Source organism: Boleophthalmus pectinirostris, unplaced genomic scaffold, assembly GCF_026225935.1.
Source record: "Boleophthalmus pectinirostris isolate CB_2022bp ecotype Guang Dong unplaced genomic scaffold, ASM2622593v1 HiC_scaffold_13, whole genome shotgun sequence".
In the NCBI taxonomy this organism is placed as follows: Eukaryota; Metazoa; Chordata; class Actinopteri; order Gobiiformes; family Gobiidae; genus Boleophthalmus; species Boleophthalmus pectinirostris.
In genome coordinates, this window is record NW_026571036.1 from 11,927,847 (window position 1) to 11,949,188 (window position 21,342).

The 21,342-nt window shown below is 39.9% G+C and overlaps 1 protein-coding gene across 1 annotated transcript in view; it reads right to left on the reverse strand.

Moving 5' to 3' along the window:
* LOC110156398 (laminin, alpha 2) overlaps window positions 1–21,342 on the reverse strand; it is a 332,216-nt gene that overhangs the window by 255,432 nt on the left and 55,442 nt on the right. Inside the window, 1 exon segment of the mRNA XM_055149659.1 lies at window positions 2,308–2,478. Within this exon segment, the coding sequence (XP_055005634.1) occupies window positions 2,308–2,446 (139 nt within the window). The 5' untranslated portion in view covers window positions 2,447–2,478.

Genomic DNA, 21,342 nt, shown 5'->3' on the forward strand with positions numbered 1-21,342 from the left:
TTCAATCTCTAGCAGTGTGATTCTGAAGTGCTGTATGTTTGCAAGTTTTCTCCCCAACAAAACCCACAATGTTGGCGAAACGTTCTGCACCGACAAAGGCTCCTGTGGTTGCGCCCAAAAGGCAGAGGAAGATGCAAACCACCGCTCAAAAAGTTCTGGACACACTGAAGGAAGGTAGAAATTACACGGCTTTAGGGCGCCATTATGGAATAAATTAATGTTTGGTTTGTTACATAAAGAAGGAGGAAAATAACGTCAGGACAACAGCAGCGATAAGTTTTAAGAAGGATGCAAAAAGGATTGTAACTGTCCTGTCTGAGAAAAGCGTATGAAGTGTGTGGTGAGGGGTTTTACAGACTTAAAACTGATATAATAATTGTAAAAAATAAAGCTGACTACTTCACAGATTTCGCCTACTTTGGGTTATTTTTAGAACGTAACCCCCCCGATAAACGAGGGACCACTGTATTGAGAAAAATTTAGAGATATGAACAAAAACTAAAACTAAATGGGCATGCACTGTCTAAATAAAAAAAAAGGTCCTATTGGTCAAAAGAAAAAAAAAAAAAAAAAAGGTTAACCCTGTAGTATTGTTCAACCTAACCCTTTTCACTCTCCTTTCTAAACCTACAACAAACTGAGTAAGCACAGGCTAATGAATTGGGCCCCTGGCTGACTCCTCTCTCCTGGTTAGTGCTCTGGGGCCTAAGAGCAGGATTAGTGCACACACACACACACACACGCACACACACACACACACACACACACACACACACTGTAGATAGGATGTGTGTGTGTGTCTAGTTGACTACTTGAGTTATAACTTGGGACTGATGTCTTTATTGTGCCGGCGTCAGGTTGCGATTGATTGGTCGGCTGGATGCGCAATTATCGTTTCTGACAAAGTGATTGGTTAACATCTGGCCAATTGAGCAGTAATTAGCTAAAGAGCCATGATTCATGAACGGGATCGCTGGAGTTATCCGTCAAAGGGAAGTACGGAGAGAAGGAGCACATCTTAGAGAAAACTGGTGAACAGAAGATTTTGGCTTGGTTTTGCAGTTTATAACTCTGATTACATTTTAAAGGTGATATATTATACAAAACTGAAACTTGTGAAATATTGTTACCTCGTCAAAAACATGCCCAGAGTTGTGTTTTGTTTCATTCACACATGTTTGAGTAACCCTTTGTTATTAGTCTGTCTACAAAACAGTTACATTTTACCTTTAGTTCACTAGAGATTTGCAATTTGAGATCTGAAATCATCCAGATTATTCTAGTGAAGGTGTATGGAGTTTTAAAACACAGTGGAGCACTTCCTTTATTCTAAGTCTTTTCATTTTGGGAGATAAACTAAATACTAAATACTCAAGGTTTCTGTATTAAACATGTGTGAAACAAAACACAACTTCAAATTCAATGTACAGTATTTTTCGGACTACAAGTCGCACTTTTTCTCATGGTTTGGGTGGTTCTGCGACTTATACTCTGGTGTGACTTGTATTTTAAAATTTTCACACTGACAGCCGACAGAGGGCGCTCTAGTCTTGTGTGTCAGTATCTGCTCCTATTACTTCTGTACCACTGTCACTTGGCTCTACTGTGCATGTCTCTTGCAGAAAGAGCCTCTGTCCTGTCTGTATCATGTCAGTCGATCGCACCATTACTTCTGTACCACTGAAAATTTTAAATTTAAACAAACATGAAGACAACTGAGAAGACTGAACACAAATGCCCCCCATAAGAAATTTATATTTTACAGATTACAAGCTGCAAGTAGTGAAATTTGCAGCCAAAAACAGTAATCAAGCAGCAGAAAGAAAGTTTGGAGTGAGTGAGAAACTTCTGACAACCGGAAGGATTCACCATGCAACTTTCCTGGACGTCACTGGATGGATCAACAAAGCCTGGACTTCAGTGACACTGAAACCATCCTGTCGGGATTCAGAAAGACCGGAATAATTCTAACTGGAACTGATGCTGAATCTGACAACAGCTACACAGAAGAGGATGCAGCACACTGTTTACCTCCGGAGGTCGTGGAGTTGCTCAAAAGTGACACAGAGGAAGAAGAATTGAATGGATTTAGTGATTTGGAGTGAGATGGAGAGTTTGTTAAACTTGTTCTGTTCTGTTGTTTATGCTATAGTTTATCTGAAGAACTGTTCTTCATTACGCATTTTTTGGTAGATGTGATTTATACTCCAAAGCGACTTATAGTCCAAAAAATACAGTATTCATTTTAGCAATATTCAAATAAAAGAATACTCTCTATATTAACATGAGTAGTAGTTGATGTCTCACCGTTTGGTTTGGTGCTCTGTTGGTTGCAGACTCGACACTGGGAGTTCCTCACTGGTTGTCCCGGGACGTGGTCCACCAGTTTACAGTGCATCTCAGGCCCTTCCGCTCCGCATGTGGCATTAGCTGTGATGTCCGCCATGGTGGCCAGGTTTAAGACAGCAGGGAACAAGCCTGAAAACAGAGAAGATACATGTTAGATCTATGGACTGGAGAGTGAAATGGTCGCAGGTTTTACATTCTTAAGCAGCTTCAGTTATACGATAGTAGGATAATTGTATTGCATTAATTAATTGTAAAGCATAACAAATTTCTTTAATTCTTAATGGCTTTTTTTGTTTTTTTCACTCAAAAAACTCCAGGTCCCTCGCTCAATCTTGGTTACGAATTTATATCGGGCGACGGGAGGCGTGGTCAGTCTGAGCGACCTGCCAGATCCATCAGGCTGACCACGCCTACAGGAAGTAACAACAGCGGATATACGACACGTCACCACCAACACCGGTGACAGTTCTGAAGATGGCTTGCAGCTAGCAGCCGAAACATGTCAACAAGGTAAACACACTTTACTGCATTGTCTTTAAAAAGAACCCAAGAAGTTAAATTATAAAGTCAACACCAAAGTTAAAGGCATCAGCTGTTCCCCAAGAAACACCTTCCACTGCAAAGAGACCAAGACGTGATGTTACTGTAAAACCACAAGAACAAGAAAGTGCGAGCTCGGCCTGTTTGTCTTCTGTACCTCTCGCTTAACAAACGGGATTTTACTTCGTTGGTGCACCACATACAAAATGTTCGTTGCAAACTCAGGATGATTTCTTAGGCAGTCAAAGGTTTCCTTTTCGTCCTTCTTGTGTATCATACTGCCCATTGCCTTCACCTTTCACTATTTTTCAGTTTGAACGGAGATTTGCAGTCACACAGATCTGATTCCCTTTGCATTTATGGAGTTCGCAAACCTCCGGAGCCTGTTTTCCGATGTTAGGACATCCAACAACCACACAATCAAAATATGACAATATCAGAACCAGAAACAAAAGCGATATGGATCTTGAAAATATCGGCTTTGACAATAGACGCATCCCACTGGGAAATCAAACATGGCGGTTTAATGCTCACTTTTTCAGAGAACCCTTCCCAGTATGCATTGCACGATGGCCGCAAATCGGAAATTCATGCATGTAGTCATGGTTTACTTGTGAAGACAGTAGCTCTCGTCTTGTAGGTATTTCTGTAAACAATTGCTTTATTTCAAAACGTCACTACTTTTACTACAGTACATTATTAACTATCAAGTCCAGGATTTACCACAAGTAAACATTGCCAGTAGAATCCAGGTGTTTTAGCCAAAGTGTGCTAGTATAATGTATTTCGGTCGCAAGCGGCGATGCAGGCCCAGGCACCATTTAACATCATTAGCCCTATAGTTGGCTGTGGGCTCATCTACTTAATCTTTTCGCGAGGTCTTCCTGGACTGGGCACGGCGTATTACCACTGTGTCATGGATTTTTTCATTTGCATTATGTTGTTGTAGCATTTTCTCTCCATTTCCTGGATATTTGTCAGTAGGTCTGCCAAAGTACACACTGTTAGAGGGAGCATAAATAATCAGAAGACACTATGGGACCAGGCCAAACAAGGAAAGATGACTCAGAAGTCCGAGGCTAATGTCTACATCTGTTTTAATACTGTGGAACATTCACAAAGCCCACTCCATGTTCCACTGAACCTTAGTCATACGAAAAGCGATATTAAATAAAAAGTTAAAGGTCCTATATTTCACAAAATGGACTCTTATGAGCTTTAAGTCATGTTATAATGTTGTTACCTCCTCAAAAACAAACCTGGAGTTGTGTTTTGTTTCATTTACACCCTTTATTATTAGTCTGTCTACATCTCAAAAGGTTAAAATGCTCTGTGATGTCATGAAGTTCTGGTTTTTTGGCTAACTTTTATCTTTAGTTCAGTAGAGATTGTCAATTTTTGGCCTGAAGGTGTAGGTGTATGGAGATTTCTCACACTCCAAGTATGTTTTTGACACAGAAAAAAACATTATAACATATGGTAGATCATAAAATAGTGTAATAAAGGGGATTTAAAGACTGCTTTTATGGAAACTTTTATATATACTTATAAATATAAAGCTGTTCCTTCATTAAATATATCTTGTGTTTTGTTTTAATCAATGCATACTTAAAGGTGCAGTTGGTTGGAGTTGGTCTGTTAGGTGGAGTTGTTCTTGGCCCTTCGACGAGCCAAGTAAGAGTTCATTTTCTCAGCGAAAGAACACATGTTTTTGTACCTGGATTTGGACTGTAGTCATTACTCATTTACTCCATAAAGTTGCAGTAAGACCCTCCAACCACCAATCACTCACCAACACACCACATTCATACTTAGACTTAGACAAACTTTATTGATCCACAAGGGAAATTATTTGGAAATTTCTATACTAAGCAATATCGGTAAAGTGTCTTGCCTAAGAACAGAGGAACACACATGTTTCTGTGAGTGTATGAGGCCACACTAGCACTGAGTCATGATGGCTGCAGGTGCTGGGGTTTAGGAAGTGACCAATCAGGTTTAAATCAACTGGATTTCAGCGTTGGGAGATTCATACGACTCATTCTGTTTTCTCACTAGATAATCTCTGTACGCCACAATAAACTCCTCAATAAAATAAGCAACAATTAAATTTTTATGACATTTTCTAATCTATGTATAAAGTTGTTTCCTCATCAAACACATACCAGGAGTTTTGTTTTCTTTCATTCACATAAAGTATCTCGCTCACAGATTTAACACAAAAACCTGCATATTTAGGCTGTGATTACATATAGCCAGGTATGTTGAGAAATGAAAATTTCCTTCCCTCTGTTTTCCGAAATAACATTGTGCACATAGGATTTCAGAAGTTTTTGTTTACATCAACCCGCATAAAAACGTTATTGAGTGCCATCATATCTACACCAAGCCTACGAGCAGCACCTGGATTAGATTCAAACCTCTAGCATTTATTTTATTACAGTTGTAAGTATTACTCTAAAATACCTTGAAAAACTTGCATTACTGAGTGGGCTCGCCTCTCCACAGATGTGGAGATGTGGCAAAATTATTGACCTCTGAGCCTCATTCGTCTCTGGTCATGGATATGATACAGCTGCTGTGTGTGCAAATGCAAACACACGAAAAGTGTTTGCACCAGATGCAACTGCTGCTCTGAATGCTTCATGATTATCATCATAGCAAAAGGTAAACACTGGTTGCACTTTTGGCGCGTCAGCTCCTAAAACTCTGTTTATCTCACTTTACATGCAAATGCGAAACCATAGTTTTCCAGAATCTCCACTCTAGTTGGAGTTTTTAGAAAGATTCATTTTCAGAGGCAAATTCGCCTTTTGCTAGTGAAAGATCGTTTGGATGATTTTACACTTGAAATTGCCAATCTCTACTGAACTAAAGGTAAAAGAAGCTGATAACTAGAAACTAACCACTTAATGACAGCACAATGTGGAACAGAGCATTTTGAGCTTTGTAGATATAGACACTAGACAGACTAATAAACCAGGATTACGGAAACGTGTAAATGAAACAAAACAAAACTCAGGGCTCAGTTCATGTTTTGAGAGAGGGAACAGCATTATAACATGGCTCAAAGCTCATAAGAATCCATTTTGTGTAATATTGGACCTTTAATTATAAACACTGTAGAAGACTGCCACTGGTGAAAAGTATTAATCCTATGAAATGAAATTGGTAGACTAGAAGCTATTATTCTTTTTTTCCAGCCAAACAAAATTCATAAGACAACTGGGATCACTAAGGAATGTCTTTATTTTCAAGCCCTGGTCAGACCCATTCACGTATACGCAACAAGCAGTGTACAATTCCCAAATCACCCCATAAAAACGCATTTTAACAAATCCTCTGGGCTCTATAAATGTCATCAACTTTTAGCCACTATACATTTTCTTCAACAAAACAGACAAATTGATAATCTCCGTCAACTTTTACAGCTTCCAGGCGTGAACTCGTCACTATGGTTCTCATAGTAAAACAACATTTGTCTCTGTCGCTGTGACAAGCTGGTTGAATTCATTGCAAGAATGCCTCGGATCCATATGGCTTACATTTCCTGTCTGGCAAAGCTCACAAACATATGCAAAGTGTTAAGTCAGTTGTTTAGACTAGACCAAACTATGGGCCATATGATTTTTCTAGTAACACAACTGGACATGTAAAAAACAAACATAAGGAGTAGTACAAGTATGCACTGCAAAATGTAGAGCTTTCTAGGAACTTGAATTCAGAATTTTGAGTAGTTTTGACAAAGTTGTATGAATTTATTAGATTTATTGCTAAACTTTGATTATTTTAAAGGACCCATGTTACACACATACACATGTTTTCTGATCTGCTTGTATGTTATAATGTTGTTTTATCATCAAAAACATACCTGGAGTTGGAGTGTTTTGTTTCATTCACACATGTTTGACACACAAACCTACATATTTAGGCTGAGTTCTTCTCACAAACAGAAAACACTTGTGACGTCATGTGGTGAACTTCATACACCTTCACTAGAATCATTTGGATCAGTTTAGCCCTGGGGTTGCCTATCTCTACTAAACAAAAGGTAAAAGGTAGTTGTCAACCTGATAACAAGGTGGAACAGAGCATTTTAAGCTTTGGATGTAAACAGACTAATAATAATAATAATATAGGATATCTCAAAACAAAACTCAGCGTTGGGCTTAAAGCTCATAAGACTCCATTTTGTGTAATATAAGACCTGTACAGTTAAGGTTAATCACTACTGTAGAGAAATCTAATGCTGCTGGGGTAACCTGTCAGGAGTAGTGGACCCATCTCCAGATCTTGAGTTAGTCTTGGTCAGGACTACATCAGCTGGAGGATTTGACCTGTTGTGCATGTTAACCCAGAACCTTCGTGCTTGAATTCGGAGTTTTGGGTAGTTCTGATCAGTTTTTTTATACTCAGTTATTATGAGTTTTATTATTAAATTTAGATTATTTTTATTATCAAAACTTTTTTTTATTATTTTTTGGTACTATTAATTGAGTAAGACTATGCCCCAGGGTTCCCACTCTTTTTCACTGAAAAAATTTAAAAACTTTTTTATGACCTAAAGGGAATTTTCCATGACCCTACATGTGTAGAATTGATCAGACTTTTAGGGCTAAATATGAAATGTTAACCCTTTCAACTCACCTTATGGTTTGGTATTATAGTTTTTAACATTCAAAATACTGTCAGTGCATTTATTGTCTCTTTTAAACAAAAGGTGCAGACGTTTTGAAATAATCACAACAGCCTGATGAACACTGTAGTTCTGTGAAAGAAATACAAAAATGCCGTGACTTTTCCAAAACTTTCATTGAATATAGAAAATTCCATGACTTTTCCAGGCCTGAAAAATGACATTTTCAGTTTCCATGACATTTACAGGATTTCCATGACGATGGGAACCCTGAAGTCCTCATTTGACCCATCCTTCAGAGCTTTAGGAACTCATCTCCAGATTTTCAGCCAGGATCTTCTACTGTGCTTGTTTTTCAGAAAATGTAATTGAAAAAAATTGTTTAGAAAAAAAAAACCTTTCCAGTTTGGTTGAAAATAAGAAAAATGTGTGATAATATTGATTTTTCCTCAGAATAGAGAAATAACTTGCTAATGCACCTCCTGCTTAAGTGCTCGTGCAGTCACAGTCAAAGATAAAAAGATCACTCGCTCTACTTAGAAATAAGGAAAAACATGAAAATCATCGAAACAAGTAATCTAGTTCCAAGAAACTTTCTAAAGGTTAATTCTAAATCCCAATCATTCTTCACCCAGCTTTTACAGTGTGGTAATGTGCAGACAGGAAGCGCCAGCGAAATGCAGACTTGTTAAAGAGCGGTCAGTTTGTGTGTCCAGGAGCCCAGCTGTTTGTCCAGATGTGCGCGCTGATGGAGTGTGAAGAACATCTGAGACGTCCAGTGTCTCATAACATAGGGACAAGTTCTCACACAGATCAACACGCTGGATTGTACATGGGACGGGGTTCATTTGAGATTTGATAAAGTTCATTTGAGAGTTGATAAAGGAATCTCCACTCTTTTAACAGGGTTCCCAGGACGTGATGACGTACCGGTGGCAGCTGCAGCTTCTGGAGCTTAAAGAACACGAAGGAGAGATCTACGACAATGATCTATGTTAGAAAACAGTAGTCAAGTCTTCACTGTTTACAATATAATTTGGATTATAGTGATGTGATGTTGGTGAATGAGTAGGCTCTTTTGAACGGTTCCTCAATGTGAATGGTTGGAACTGGATCTCAATTTTTAAAAGAGCCAAATCTTTTTCTTTTTATTTGTTATGCAATTTTAAACTGGTAAAACACTGAACCAACACCAGAATCAGCACAGAAGCAAAGCAAGTGACACAAATGAGAGCTTTGTGCACAAAACAGATATCGAAATAACAGTTGCTGTACTTTTTTGGACTATAAAGGCAAACCGAATTATAAGGAGCATTAAACGAAACAAACAGATGACACTTAAGATTTATTCCTGAGCCCAGACATCCACGATCCATTGACAGTTCGTGGCGTAATTTGCCCGGCGTTACCTCCCTGTCTTGGTGAATGTAGCTTACAAAAGTCGTACTAAACATTTTGACAGGTTTTGAGCGCCATGTACCGCATAAAATCGGTTTGAGGTCAGTAAGCACAGTCAGAATTAAAACATAAGGAGCACTTTCGATTTTTGAGAAAATTAGGATTCATTAGGATTCATGCATTAGGAGTCGTTCGCTTGACGGTAGGTGTTTTTTTTTTTTTAACCAATCGCTGCTATTTGTATGTACTGCACCAAATCTCGTAGGAAGAAGAACAATAACGTCTTTCCCCTTGATTAAATTCAACAAACATTCTCTTTGTTCCGGCTTTAAATCCTCGATCTCAGGAATAGTTGCCAATACTGAATGTCTGTCTTCGTCTACATCCATCTCGACCGTTTTGTTTACTCTTGTGCTGTACCACAAAAGGGACCCAGACAGGTGCTTGAGTTTGACGTCATGACTTCACAGCTCTTTTGATTGGTCAGTGCGCGGTCTGCAACTTCTGGGGATCTTGCAAACCGTCTAGTGTATTCCGATTCCTGATCTATTCGCTGGAGAGAAATGAAACTGAGCGGAGGCACTAGATGGCACCAGCCTGACCACGGCTAAAGAGCCAATCACCAAAGAGTTTCTTGAAGGTTCCCGCCTACATCGCTCGTTCAGTAGGAGGCGGACACTTAGAAACAAGAAAGGTGTCAATCAGTTCTGTTGTTAATGCTAAGCCATTCTCTGGAAATCAAATTATTAATCTGATCCGTCTGTTATTAATTGTTCTTGTCATAATGTCTTATATATTAGCTGTTACAACCTTTTATGAATTTTGTGTTGCTACAGCTAAGGTTTTTGAAATGGTAACCCTCTCGTTAGTGGCCTTTATTAACAAACCGTTTTAAATGTCTGCCACATAAAGTATATTCACACTCGAGTTGGTTTTGTCAGCTCCATTGGCTTTGCATGCAATTTCTCCATGAGAGAGTCTAGACAGCTGTTGTTGTAAACAGCGCTGAGGTCTTCACACCAAAAGGAAATGCAGGCCTCTCAATGATCTCAAACAGATGTAAACAAAACCCAGACTCCATATTCAAACGAGTGCTGCAGGGGAAATGGACAGGAACGCAACAGATTCAACATTTACGGTGTGATCGTGATGATGTAAGGTCTGAATGTACGAAGTTTTACAATCTTCTCTGTTTTTCTTTCGCGACACTAAAGATTATAGCCGTACTTTACTTTATACTGCAACTGATGTACTCTGCCAACATCATTAGCAGCAATTTAACACACTGTGGGACTCCTTTTAGTAAGACATAACCCAAGCATAATCTAACAACAACCCACAATAACATGTAAGCCAAATGTACGACGGCTAAAAACCTGTAAATAAAAACTGTGAAATCAGGTGACCGATGTATTTCTGCACTGTGACAAAGCTCTAAATAAATGTGGCTGTTTTTTTTTTTTTTTTTTTTACAACAACCTGTAAATACATTTAATCTGCATTGAGTTACAACCTATAAAAAACACTCATAAAGCGGAACTCTGTAACAACTCAAACGTAATGTGTGTAGTAACCTGGAATCACATGAAACCCAAATGTAATGCCACACTGAGTAACAACCCATTGTAACATGTATCTCAACTCTGTACTGTTAGATATTATCATAAAATCCAGACTACGCACCAGAATATAAGACACATCAACTAAATAAAAAATAATAATTTAAATTGTACATATATAGGCCGCACCTGAATATAAGCCACAGGTGTCCACGTCTTCAAGAACGTTATTAAGTTCGGGCTGCGTGCTTTTATCGCCTCTCAAAGCTTTTGTCATCTTTTTGCTTTAAGTCAATGCAATGTCGCCAAAATCTCACCATCAACTCACTGATGCCGAGCTCAATTTTCAATAAATTTTTTGTTATTATTGCTTTTTTCAGTTTCAGGTTCAGTGATGGTTGTTGATTTTTCTTTCATTGCCAAAGGGGTACCAACAATTTTGACCACGACTGTATATAATATCTTTTATAATATGTGGACCCTGATCACTCTTCTAAGTCCGAGGCCATGGTTCTCGACGGGAAAAAGGTGGCTTGCCCTCTTTGGGTGGGTGGAGAGTCCCTGCCTCAAGTGGAGGAGTTCAAGTATCTCGGGTCTTGTTCACGAGTGAGGGGAGGACGGAGATTGACAGGCGGATTGGTGCAGCGTCTGCAGTGATGCGGTCGCTGTATCGGACCGTTGTGGTGAAGCGGGAGCTGAGCCAAAAGGCGAACCTCTCGATTTACTGGTCAGTCTTCGTTCCTACTCTCACCTATGGTCATCAGCTCTGGGTAGTGAGCTTCCTCCGCAGGGTGGCTGGGCCCTCCCTTAAGGGCCGTTCACACCAAGGCGTCAAAGCGTCCACTTTCAATGTAAAGTCTATGTGGACGCGCGACTAGACCGTCCTGCGTTTTTGCGGCGCGTTTTCGGCGTCAGCGCGGCGCGAATCTGGCGTTGACGCGGCGCGTCTTGAGCGTTTTGGCGTCAGCGGCCAAGACGCGCGTCCAAGGCGTCAGCGTCAAGAAGTTGAAAATGCTGAACTTTTCGCGTCAGACGCGCCGCGTCAACCAATCAGAGACGAGTATCCAGTGACGCAGCGACGTTATTATCAGGAAGCAAGACCCGAGAACCAGAACGAGAACCACAAACACGAGCGGAGAATAAATATATACGCCACAATCACTGAGCCGATCGCAAGGACTACACCAGGACCGGACCAGGACTAAACCAGGACTAGACCGGGACTAAACAAGGACTAGACCGGGAGTAGACCGAGACTAGACCAAGACTAGACCAGGACCAAACCAGGACTAGACCGGGACTGATCCAGTGTCATTAGCGGAGTATAAATATATATACGCCCCAGTCGTCGACCCGATCTCCTCCGCTGATGTTTTATGTCATAAAAACACTCTCTCAGTCTGGTCTGACATTGTTTCGGGAAAAGACCGGGACATGTCCAATTAAGGCAAGAGTTTGCCAACTTCAAAAAAGTCAGGGAAAAAACTAATGAAAAAGACTCGGAGTTAAAAGAGCTCAAAGCAAACCTGCTGAAAAAAGAGAAAGAGCTGGAAAATCAAGATAGTGCGTACAAAGAAATAAGATTTCTGTACAACAAGTCAGCGGCAGAGAAAGTAGAGCTCAGACAAGAGCTGGCCAACACCAGAAAAGTCAACGAGAAGCTGAAAGAAAAACTTAAAGAACTTACATTAGAGGCCCAAAACACTTGTTATGATGTTGGTGAAGACCAAACCAAAAAGGAAAATGAAAAACTGTCCAGGAGGGTGCAGGAGCGGACGTCTGAACTCTACTCAACACAAGAGGAGCTGCGTCTCCTGAAGCTTCGTGGTGATCATGAAAGATCCAGTCGTCCAAAAGGAGCAGCTGTAGTGGAGCAGCAGTGGAGGGGGCCCAGGCGTCAACGGCGCTAAAGCACCTCCAAACATGACCCTTTACATGCACCAATAAAAATAATGACTAAAAAATATTTTAAATGTGTGCTTTGGCCTTTATTTTGTACTTATTCATGTTTTATTGTTTTTTTTCACATTGTTTAATTCACATCCCAGCCACATGGCATACTGCCGTGGCTTGTTTTTTATGCAGAAATGGGTAAAGTGAATGTACAAAAAATAATATAATACATGATCAAAGAAATCAAAAGAGTAAAATGGCAATGTGAATGTTCACTTTTCCCCCTCTAAACTATGATTTATTGTCTGTTGAGAGAAAGAGAAAGATACAGCTGAACAATATATCTTACATACAAATGTTGCAAATAATCAATAATGACAAAAATAAAAATACAATACAAAGTTCTCCATATGAAAAGAAATTAGTTTTTTGAGTAGTAGTAGTAGTAGTAGAAAGAAAATGATAGACAAGCAGGTTAAAGATAAAGGCCATAAGATCGTCTCCAGGAAGATTGATGTTCCTGTGATTACAGCTGCACATGTTCTTCAGAAGTTTAAGATCCACAGGACTGTAGCCAACCTCCCTGGACGTGGCCCCAAAGGGACAATTTATGACAAATTCAAGAGATGGGTCGTACGAATGGTAACCAAAGAGCCCAGAACAACCTCCAAAGAAATGAAATGTGAACTTTAAGGGCAAGGTACACTGTGTAACTTGTCCGCTGAAGGGTCCGTCACTTGCTTGTCTCATGTCCATGGAGACTTACAAGTCAAATTACAGGTTAGATTTGTGGAGAGCGAAGCCACTAACAGCAACAATGTACAGTGGCGCAAAAAAGCATTTAGTCAGCCACCAATTGTGCAAGTTCTCCCACTTAAAAAGATGAGAGGCCTGCCATTTTCATCACAGGTACACTTCAGCTATGAGAGACAGAATGGGGGGAAAGAATCCAGGAAATCACATTGTACGAATTTGAATGAATTCATTGGTAAATTCCTCTGTAAAATAAGTATTTGATCACCTACAAACAAGCAAGATTTATGGCTTTCACAGACCTGTAACTTCTTCTTTAAGGCCCCCTCCACACTAGTACGTATTCGAGTCTTTTTCTTTGCGGATACAGTGTTCGTTCACACTAATCCGATGGAAAACGGCTCCAGAGACAGAACGATCTGGTGCCACCAGCTCTCACGTATTCATCTGAGAATGGAACTGATCCAGCACTGTGTGGACGCCTGAAACAATGATACGCTGACGTCCTTATTGGACCACGTCACTGTGATTTGCGCTTTCCTGATTCGCTGGGTTTGAGACATCGTTCATGTGACGCTATTGCAGAAAACAGTGTAAACAAACCATAGACAAATGGGAAACAGCGTGTCTAGAAATACTTGCTAGTTCACGGTCCACGAAAAGACTATGTTCACACTTGCCATCTTCCTCGTGTGGGTTTATTTTCTTCTATTGATGCTTCACTGTTATTTGAATCATATCAAAATGTTTATTGTTATTTTTTCTTTTGGTGGATGCCGCAAATCAAGGTCCAAAAGGGGGCGTAGCCTGATCAATATGTCTGCAAAACATCCTGCCAAACAAGTTGATCAATATGTATGTGAACTTTTTTGCTAAAATGAGCTAATCAGTAAGTTAATATTTCAACAAGATGTCATGTATAAGAGCTGTCTTCTCTGCTGTCATTCAGAGACACTGGTGACCGAATCCTGTAATCATTCAAATCTAGTTCTGTAAACTGCTTGCAATAAAATAAAGAAACCTATACGTAGACCTTTCCATCTCCTCAAGTTTTTTTTTAAGTTACTTGCGAGGCACGTCTGGGAAAGCTGACACTCGGCTCGAAATCGGCTTCAGAAGTGGTTAGCAGAACACCCCACTGTCACTGAAAGAACAAATATATTCCACTGGGTCGTGTCCTTTAGTCCGACAGAAGCTGAACCGCATCAGTGCACAATAATGAACAGTTTTTTTGAGCACTTAGTTTATGCAAATTAGCCAGGTGGTTTTAAGTTTCATTTCTGTAAAACGTAAACAAATATGCTCAAAGCTGTGTGGATAGGGAAGGCTTGCGGACACAGAAACGACGTGTCTGGACGCAAATCATTGCCGATACGGTGTTACGGTGATTTGTTTCAGTGTAAACGTAACCTTAAAGAAACAAAATCTAATGTTGCTTGAAATAAGAAAAACACGCTAATTCCATTGGTAGATCATTTTACTCAAGTTGAAACTACTCAAATAAAGTGAAATGTTCTTAATTTAAGTCTTTTTGCTTTACGTAGATATTGCTTTTTGCAGTGTAACAACCTGCAATAACATTGAACCCGAACATAACCTGTAATAACATCTCATCTAAATGTTGTGTTGTTCGGTGTAAGAATGTGTAAGAACATGTCGAGCTGCACATAATGCTGCGCTGTTTAACAACCTATAATAAAAATATGTCACCCAAAAGCAATGCTGTAAAACAACTCGTGATATGCTGTAAATCTGTTTTTAATTTTCACCCCTTTGGTGCTTGAAATCCCTTCCTAAAGCACAGACGTACATAAAAAAGAGTACATTGCGTTCTTCTAATATTGTCTTTCAAAAACAACATCCTTACGACAAAATATGTTTTATTCATGTGTCCTTTCAGTTTGATGTAGATGGTCACATCCAAGCCTTTATTTCCGATTTCCTCCCGTGAGATTTGGCCTCTGATAGTGATCCAACATTTGTGAGTCAATGAAAGCAGTTCAAAGATGAGACAGAAGATACTGCTCTGTGAGGGCCCTACATTGTACATACAAGTCAGTAAGAAGGTTATAATATGACTAAAAGATCTTTATCAAATCAGAATGCCAGTGTGGAAACTTTTATATTGCGTCAACAAGACCGATTGGGGTTTTTAAGGGACTGTTCCTGTTTGACAGTACATTTTGTCTTGCCCCATATAGACATCTTGTAAAAGCAGCTCTTAAAATCAAAATAAAACTGCTGTGTACTGTCTGCATCTAATTATAAAGATCCAGGAAGTGCACTGTTAACATGTTAGTTGTTTTTAGCATTATCATGGTGGCTGAAGTTTGCTGTGGCCTCTCGAAGTTGTAAAAAGCAATTAAAAACAAATCTCTGTGAATAATTATCATGAACTTGCACTGCTTCTCATTGACTTGCACAATAAATTTACAGATTCACCTTCATGTTAAAAGATTAGTAGTTGAAAGAGAACTGTAAATGTGTACTCAAAGTTAAAAGTACAGTTACATGGCTAATAATGTAAGTATACTGCGAAAATTGAAATTAAGTATTTATATAGTACTATAGTCTGCGAGTTACTTATAAAGACAGAAGCATTTAGATCACACTTATGTATAAAATTTTGTCAACCAGAAACTGTAAAACTTTAGAACTTAAATTTAGCTATTTTCAATAGTAATCTGTATATTTTCTGAGCTGTGTGTGGGAGCAGAAGCAGAGATGGTGTCCTGTCTATCTGAGCTACCTTTCGATTTGAGCTTCCTAGAGCTACAGCGCATGTGCATGACCTCCAAGTGCTGTAATAGTTTAAGGTAACGTTTACACTGAAACGAATCACTGTATCGCTGTATTGGAAACGATTTGTGTCCAGACACGTCGTTTCTGTGTCCGCAATCAAAGCCCTCCCTATCCACACAGTAACACGAAACTGCCTGAAACGCTGGTGCCCATGACTGGGCGGGCGTCAAATCATCAAGACGTCACATGGACGGTAAAAACAAGAAAGTGGAGCACTGTGTCTGAAGTTGCAGTAACCCATTTTGAGCTGAGGACGATAGCAAGCGAGAGAGAAAGCAGAGACATCCAAGGTTATTCCTCGTTTTCCATGGCCCACTAGTAAGTAGTTCTAGCTACACTGTTTCCCGTTTGTCTATGGTTTAAATCCACCACATCGCAGATGGCAGCATCAAAATTACTGTATACCGGAAACCTACACACACTGACCAATATCTGCTCTGGACATCCGAACACCCCACTGCACACAAACTTTCAGTAGTAAGAACACTATTCGAACGGGCCACACTCATCACAGACCACACCGACAGGGAGGAAGAGGAGAGACACATCATACAAGCACTCAAACAATGTCAGTATCCCAGCTGGGCCATAAACAAAGGCAGACAACAAGTTATCAATAAAACCAACAAACCCCGGAAAAAAAACACAACAATGCAACACAGGGCAGCAGGACCACAAGAACATAGTCACACTACCATACATCAGAGGCATAACCGAACCCATCCAGAGAACCATGAAAAAACACAACATAAGCACTGTAGTAAAACCAGGCACAAAACTCCGTCAACAGCTCGTACATCCCAAGGACAAAATCCCACAAGAACAAAAATGCAATGCCATCTACGAAATCCAATGCAAATCATGCAATAAATCATACATAGGGGAAACAGGCCGGGCATTTCACATCCGAAAAAAGGAACACCAAAAGGAATGCGAAAAGGAAACGTCAGGGAGACTCACCAGAACACAAAAAGACAAAGCAGAACAGGAAAACCTAAAATCCGCCATATCAGACACTGTAAAAGGAACAACCACATTCTGGATCGGGACGGGGCTCGGGTCATTGGATCGGAAAACAACAAGTTCAAACGCTGGATCAAGGAGGACATTGAAATCAGGAAACGAGGCACCGACGGCATTAACCGTGATGACGGAGCGTTCCTCTTTTCACACACCTGGGACACCCTCCTCCAGAGACACCGGGCGACGGGAGGCGTGGTCAGTCTGAGCGACCTGCCCGGTCCATCAGGCTGACCACGCCTACAGGAAGTAACAACAACTGATATACGACACATCACCACCAACACCGGTGACAGTTCTGAAGATGGCTTGCAGCTAGCAGCCGAAACATGTCAACAAGGTAAATACACTTTACTGCATTGTCTTTAAAAAGAACCTAAGAAGTTAAAGTATATAAGAAGACATAATGAACATCATTGGCTGTCTATGGTTTGTTTAAACTGTTTTTCACAATAGCCTCACATGAACGATGTCATGAACCCACCAAATCAGGAAGGCGCAAATCACAGTGACGTGGTCCAATAAGGACACAACTAGAGCTCCTACATCAGCGTATCAACGTTTTCAGGCGTCCACACAGTGCCAGATAAGATCTGTACTCAGATGAATTCGTGGGAGCTGGTGGCACCAAATCGTTTCGTCTCTGGAGTCGTTTTCCCTCGAATTAGTGTGAACGAACACTGCATCCTCAACAAAAACAACTCAAATACGTACCAGTGTGGATGAGGGCCTAAATGTCGTGACTTGAGCTCCCGAGGCAGAAGTGGAGTAACAAGTAACATTTTGAAAGTGTATTGATTTTATTGTCTGTTTTGACCAGTTAAGCAACAACATGTTTGTGTTAGATTCAGAATACCTACGTTAGATGATTGAATAGTTTTGATTTAGTTATCATTTTCATTCCATCATATTTTTGTTTGTTTCCATGTGCAGAAAACGTTGTAACTTTGTTCAGAAAGGCACTGTATAAATAAAATATCACTATATTATAACTGGAAATTCACACTGTAGCCTATGATATTAGTGTTAAACATTATATTATAGTATTTATAGTATTTAATATAAAGATTTCAGTATTTCCAGTAAATTCTTTCTCTTATACAGTGACCCACCTCTGCCCAAATTCATACAAATGAGTGAATAATGGTGATTCTACAATGGGAGCATAATTCGATGGTTAAATTGGTTGGGCCCTGTTTGATAGCCTATTACGACTGTCGAAATGAACTACGCATATTCATGAATGTGCTGAAATTTGACATAACTAAGGTATAAAGTATAATCACTGTGTGCAAAAAGCATCAAACCTGTGTCTCTAATCCAAAGAAATATGTTGTAAAACTGGGGAGGTCAGGATTTGGCTTTATTGGATCTATAAAATTGTAAACGGAAAAAACGCAAGTTCGCTTATTTCGACGTGGTAGTGTGAATCGATAGATGTCACTGTCGATTTCATTCATTTCGACAAGGTAGCCCATTTCGACAGAACAACAGCTGCGAATTGACAATTAGGATTTGTATCTATGATTTTTAAATATAACAGCTACATTTATACTCTATTAAAAAGTACAATTATCCCAAAATTCTACTCAGTTGCAGTAACGTGACGAGTATTTGTATTGAGTTACTTTCCATCCGTGTAAAGTAAAAATATATTTATCCATGTACTCATATAAAAGTGAAGTCTGCCATTGGTGCCAGAAACTCACAAAGAAAAAAGAACAAGAGATAACCAGGAGACAGGCTCAGATTTCAGTTTCTCTCACCGCCACCGACACAATGACTGTCTGCCTACAGGCTTATTCGCTCTCTCCCTTTCTCCTTCTCCTCTTTCTCTTTCTCCATCTCTCTCTCTCCGCTCTGATAACCATGGTACCTGTCTGTTCTGATGGCCTTTTCTGTCCTGTATCTTCGCTCTGTTAAACATGCCTCTCAAAGGATCCACTAGCACACGGACTCCACATTACAATAGTATCAGTATGGATAACAACTCAGAGATGGGCTGAGTTTAAAATAGAGCGTCGGTTTCTCAAAAGCTGTGGCTGAACCAAAACTCCAAGTCCAGTAGCGATGCATATTTCAGCCGTTTAAACAGCGTTCGATGGGTAAATGCTGGCGCTCAGACTCCAGGGGGGTGAAAACTTTTAGAGAAGCACATGGATTTGGATGGGAAATATTTGCTGCATTAAAGACCGGAAGGAGTGGAGAAAGAATGCATTAATATGAGGGGATTCAGAGGGAAAATGGAGAAGGCAAACTGGCAAGGTAACTCCAAAAAGTATGTTTATTTGTAATATTTATCCCGATTCGTGTTTATACAGTAAGTATAATCAATTAACCGAGCAAAGTTAAAAATACGTAAATATGACAATAGGTTTTAGTGTTACATCACACCAAGTAGCACCTCAGAAAACAGAGATAAAGAAATGTAAATCTGGTTTAAAACTGGTCTAAACTGGTGCTACATGAGGTTTGCTACAGCACCAAGAAACTACCCAAAGAAAGACCAAAAAAATTCAATACACTGTCATCTCAATTAAGCAAATATTAGAACTCTAGATCTAAACCAGGTCTAAACCAGGACTAAACCTAATCTAAACCAGGTCTAAACCAGGACTAAACCAGGACTAAACCAGGACTAAACCAGGACTAAAACCAGGACTAAATCAGAACTAAACCAGGTCTAAACCAGGACTACACCAGGTCTAAACCAAGACTAAACCAGGACTAAACCAAAACTAAACCAGGACTAAACCAAAACCAGGTATAAACCAGATCTAAACCAGGACAAAACTAGGACTAAATTAGGTTTAAACCAAGTCTAAACCAGGACAAAACTAGGATGAAACCAGAACTAAAACCAGGTCTAAACCAGTCTAAAAATCAGAACTAAAATCAGAACTAAAACCAGAACTAAACCAGGACTAAACCAGGTCTAAATCAGGACTAAACCAGGTCTAAAACAGGACTAAAATAGGACTAAACCAGAACTAAAACCAGTGCTGAACCAGAAATAAAAGAGGACACAAACAGAATTTATAAGGACTAAACCAGAACTAAACAGGGACTAAACCATGCCGTGCAAACTGTACACCATGCCTCTTATATGCCGAAATATTGTCAGACAAAAAAATTGGTCCATGACGCAAAAAAGGTTGGGGACCAGTGCTCTAGAGGACTTCATGTACTAAGAAGCTTGCGTACTAACACAAAAACAGTGCAAACGTGTCCATTGACTTCCTATTCAATACTGCATTTATGACAAGCAGCCAGAAATGTTTAAATAAATGATCACAAGTAAATAAATAAATAAAGAGCAGAGGGTGGAGATAGGGGGTCGATGAAAAGCACTCAGTTGAAATACAACATTGAGTAAGTTAATAATGACACCACCAACACCATTATTATATTTTCATGTCCCCTTTAATCCACAGAAATCTATTTACAATGTGCAATAGTTTGACAATCCTAGAAACTTGAAAAAGCAACACAACAAAGACGGCTAAAAATACATTCAAACAGGTATGAATCAGTTCCAAGTGTACAGTGTAAACAAAGAAGACAAAGATGCAAATATAACTATAAACCATCGACGCACAACCCGAGCTCACATCCGAGCCCCAGCCAGCCACATCCGACTTGATTTCCGTGACATCTGAAACGACAGGCGATCAGTTCAGGCCACATAACGCTTCCTTATTCCATTCTAACCAAAACTTTATTTGCCATTTCCTTTGCTGTAGTGGGGCGCGTGCATGGTGATGGATGTGTTATGGTGGCGTTTTGAGCCGGGATGTACGCTTGATGGAGGGAGAGGCGGGCTGGAGAAGACAGGATCATCTCTCTAGCCCTGCACCTCTCTTGTTTTCTCTCCATCTATCCCTTCATCGCGGAGAGAAGGAGTAAAAGAGTATTGGACGCTGCCAGGCCTCGTGATGGATAGGAGGGCTTCCCATAGAAAGATAGAGTGATTTTTAAAAGGGTCAGAGCCTGTGGTTGAATGAGCGATGAGACGGTGATAATCCCCTATACTTAAACACCAGACCTGGAGTTAGCATTTGGAGCTAAAGGTGACACTTGGGGACACTAAAGCGCGGGAATAAATGGCTTGACAGTTTCATGCAGAGGTGCACGCTAATAAGTGAGCAGGCTTCAGACGTTTATGCAACAACATGCGTCCATATTGTCTCGATGTGGATTTAATTAAAGATGGGATATTTTACTTCTATGGGGTTTTAACTGCAAATACATAACAGTGAAAACAACGTATTAACATATTTTTAGGTTTCACAACGCTATCACATCGAGTTTGTCAAGTTCTCGTGTACAGTTTTGCTTCATGTTTTTGTGAAGAATACATGCATCCCAAATTTTCGGACTTCCCGGTCATCA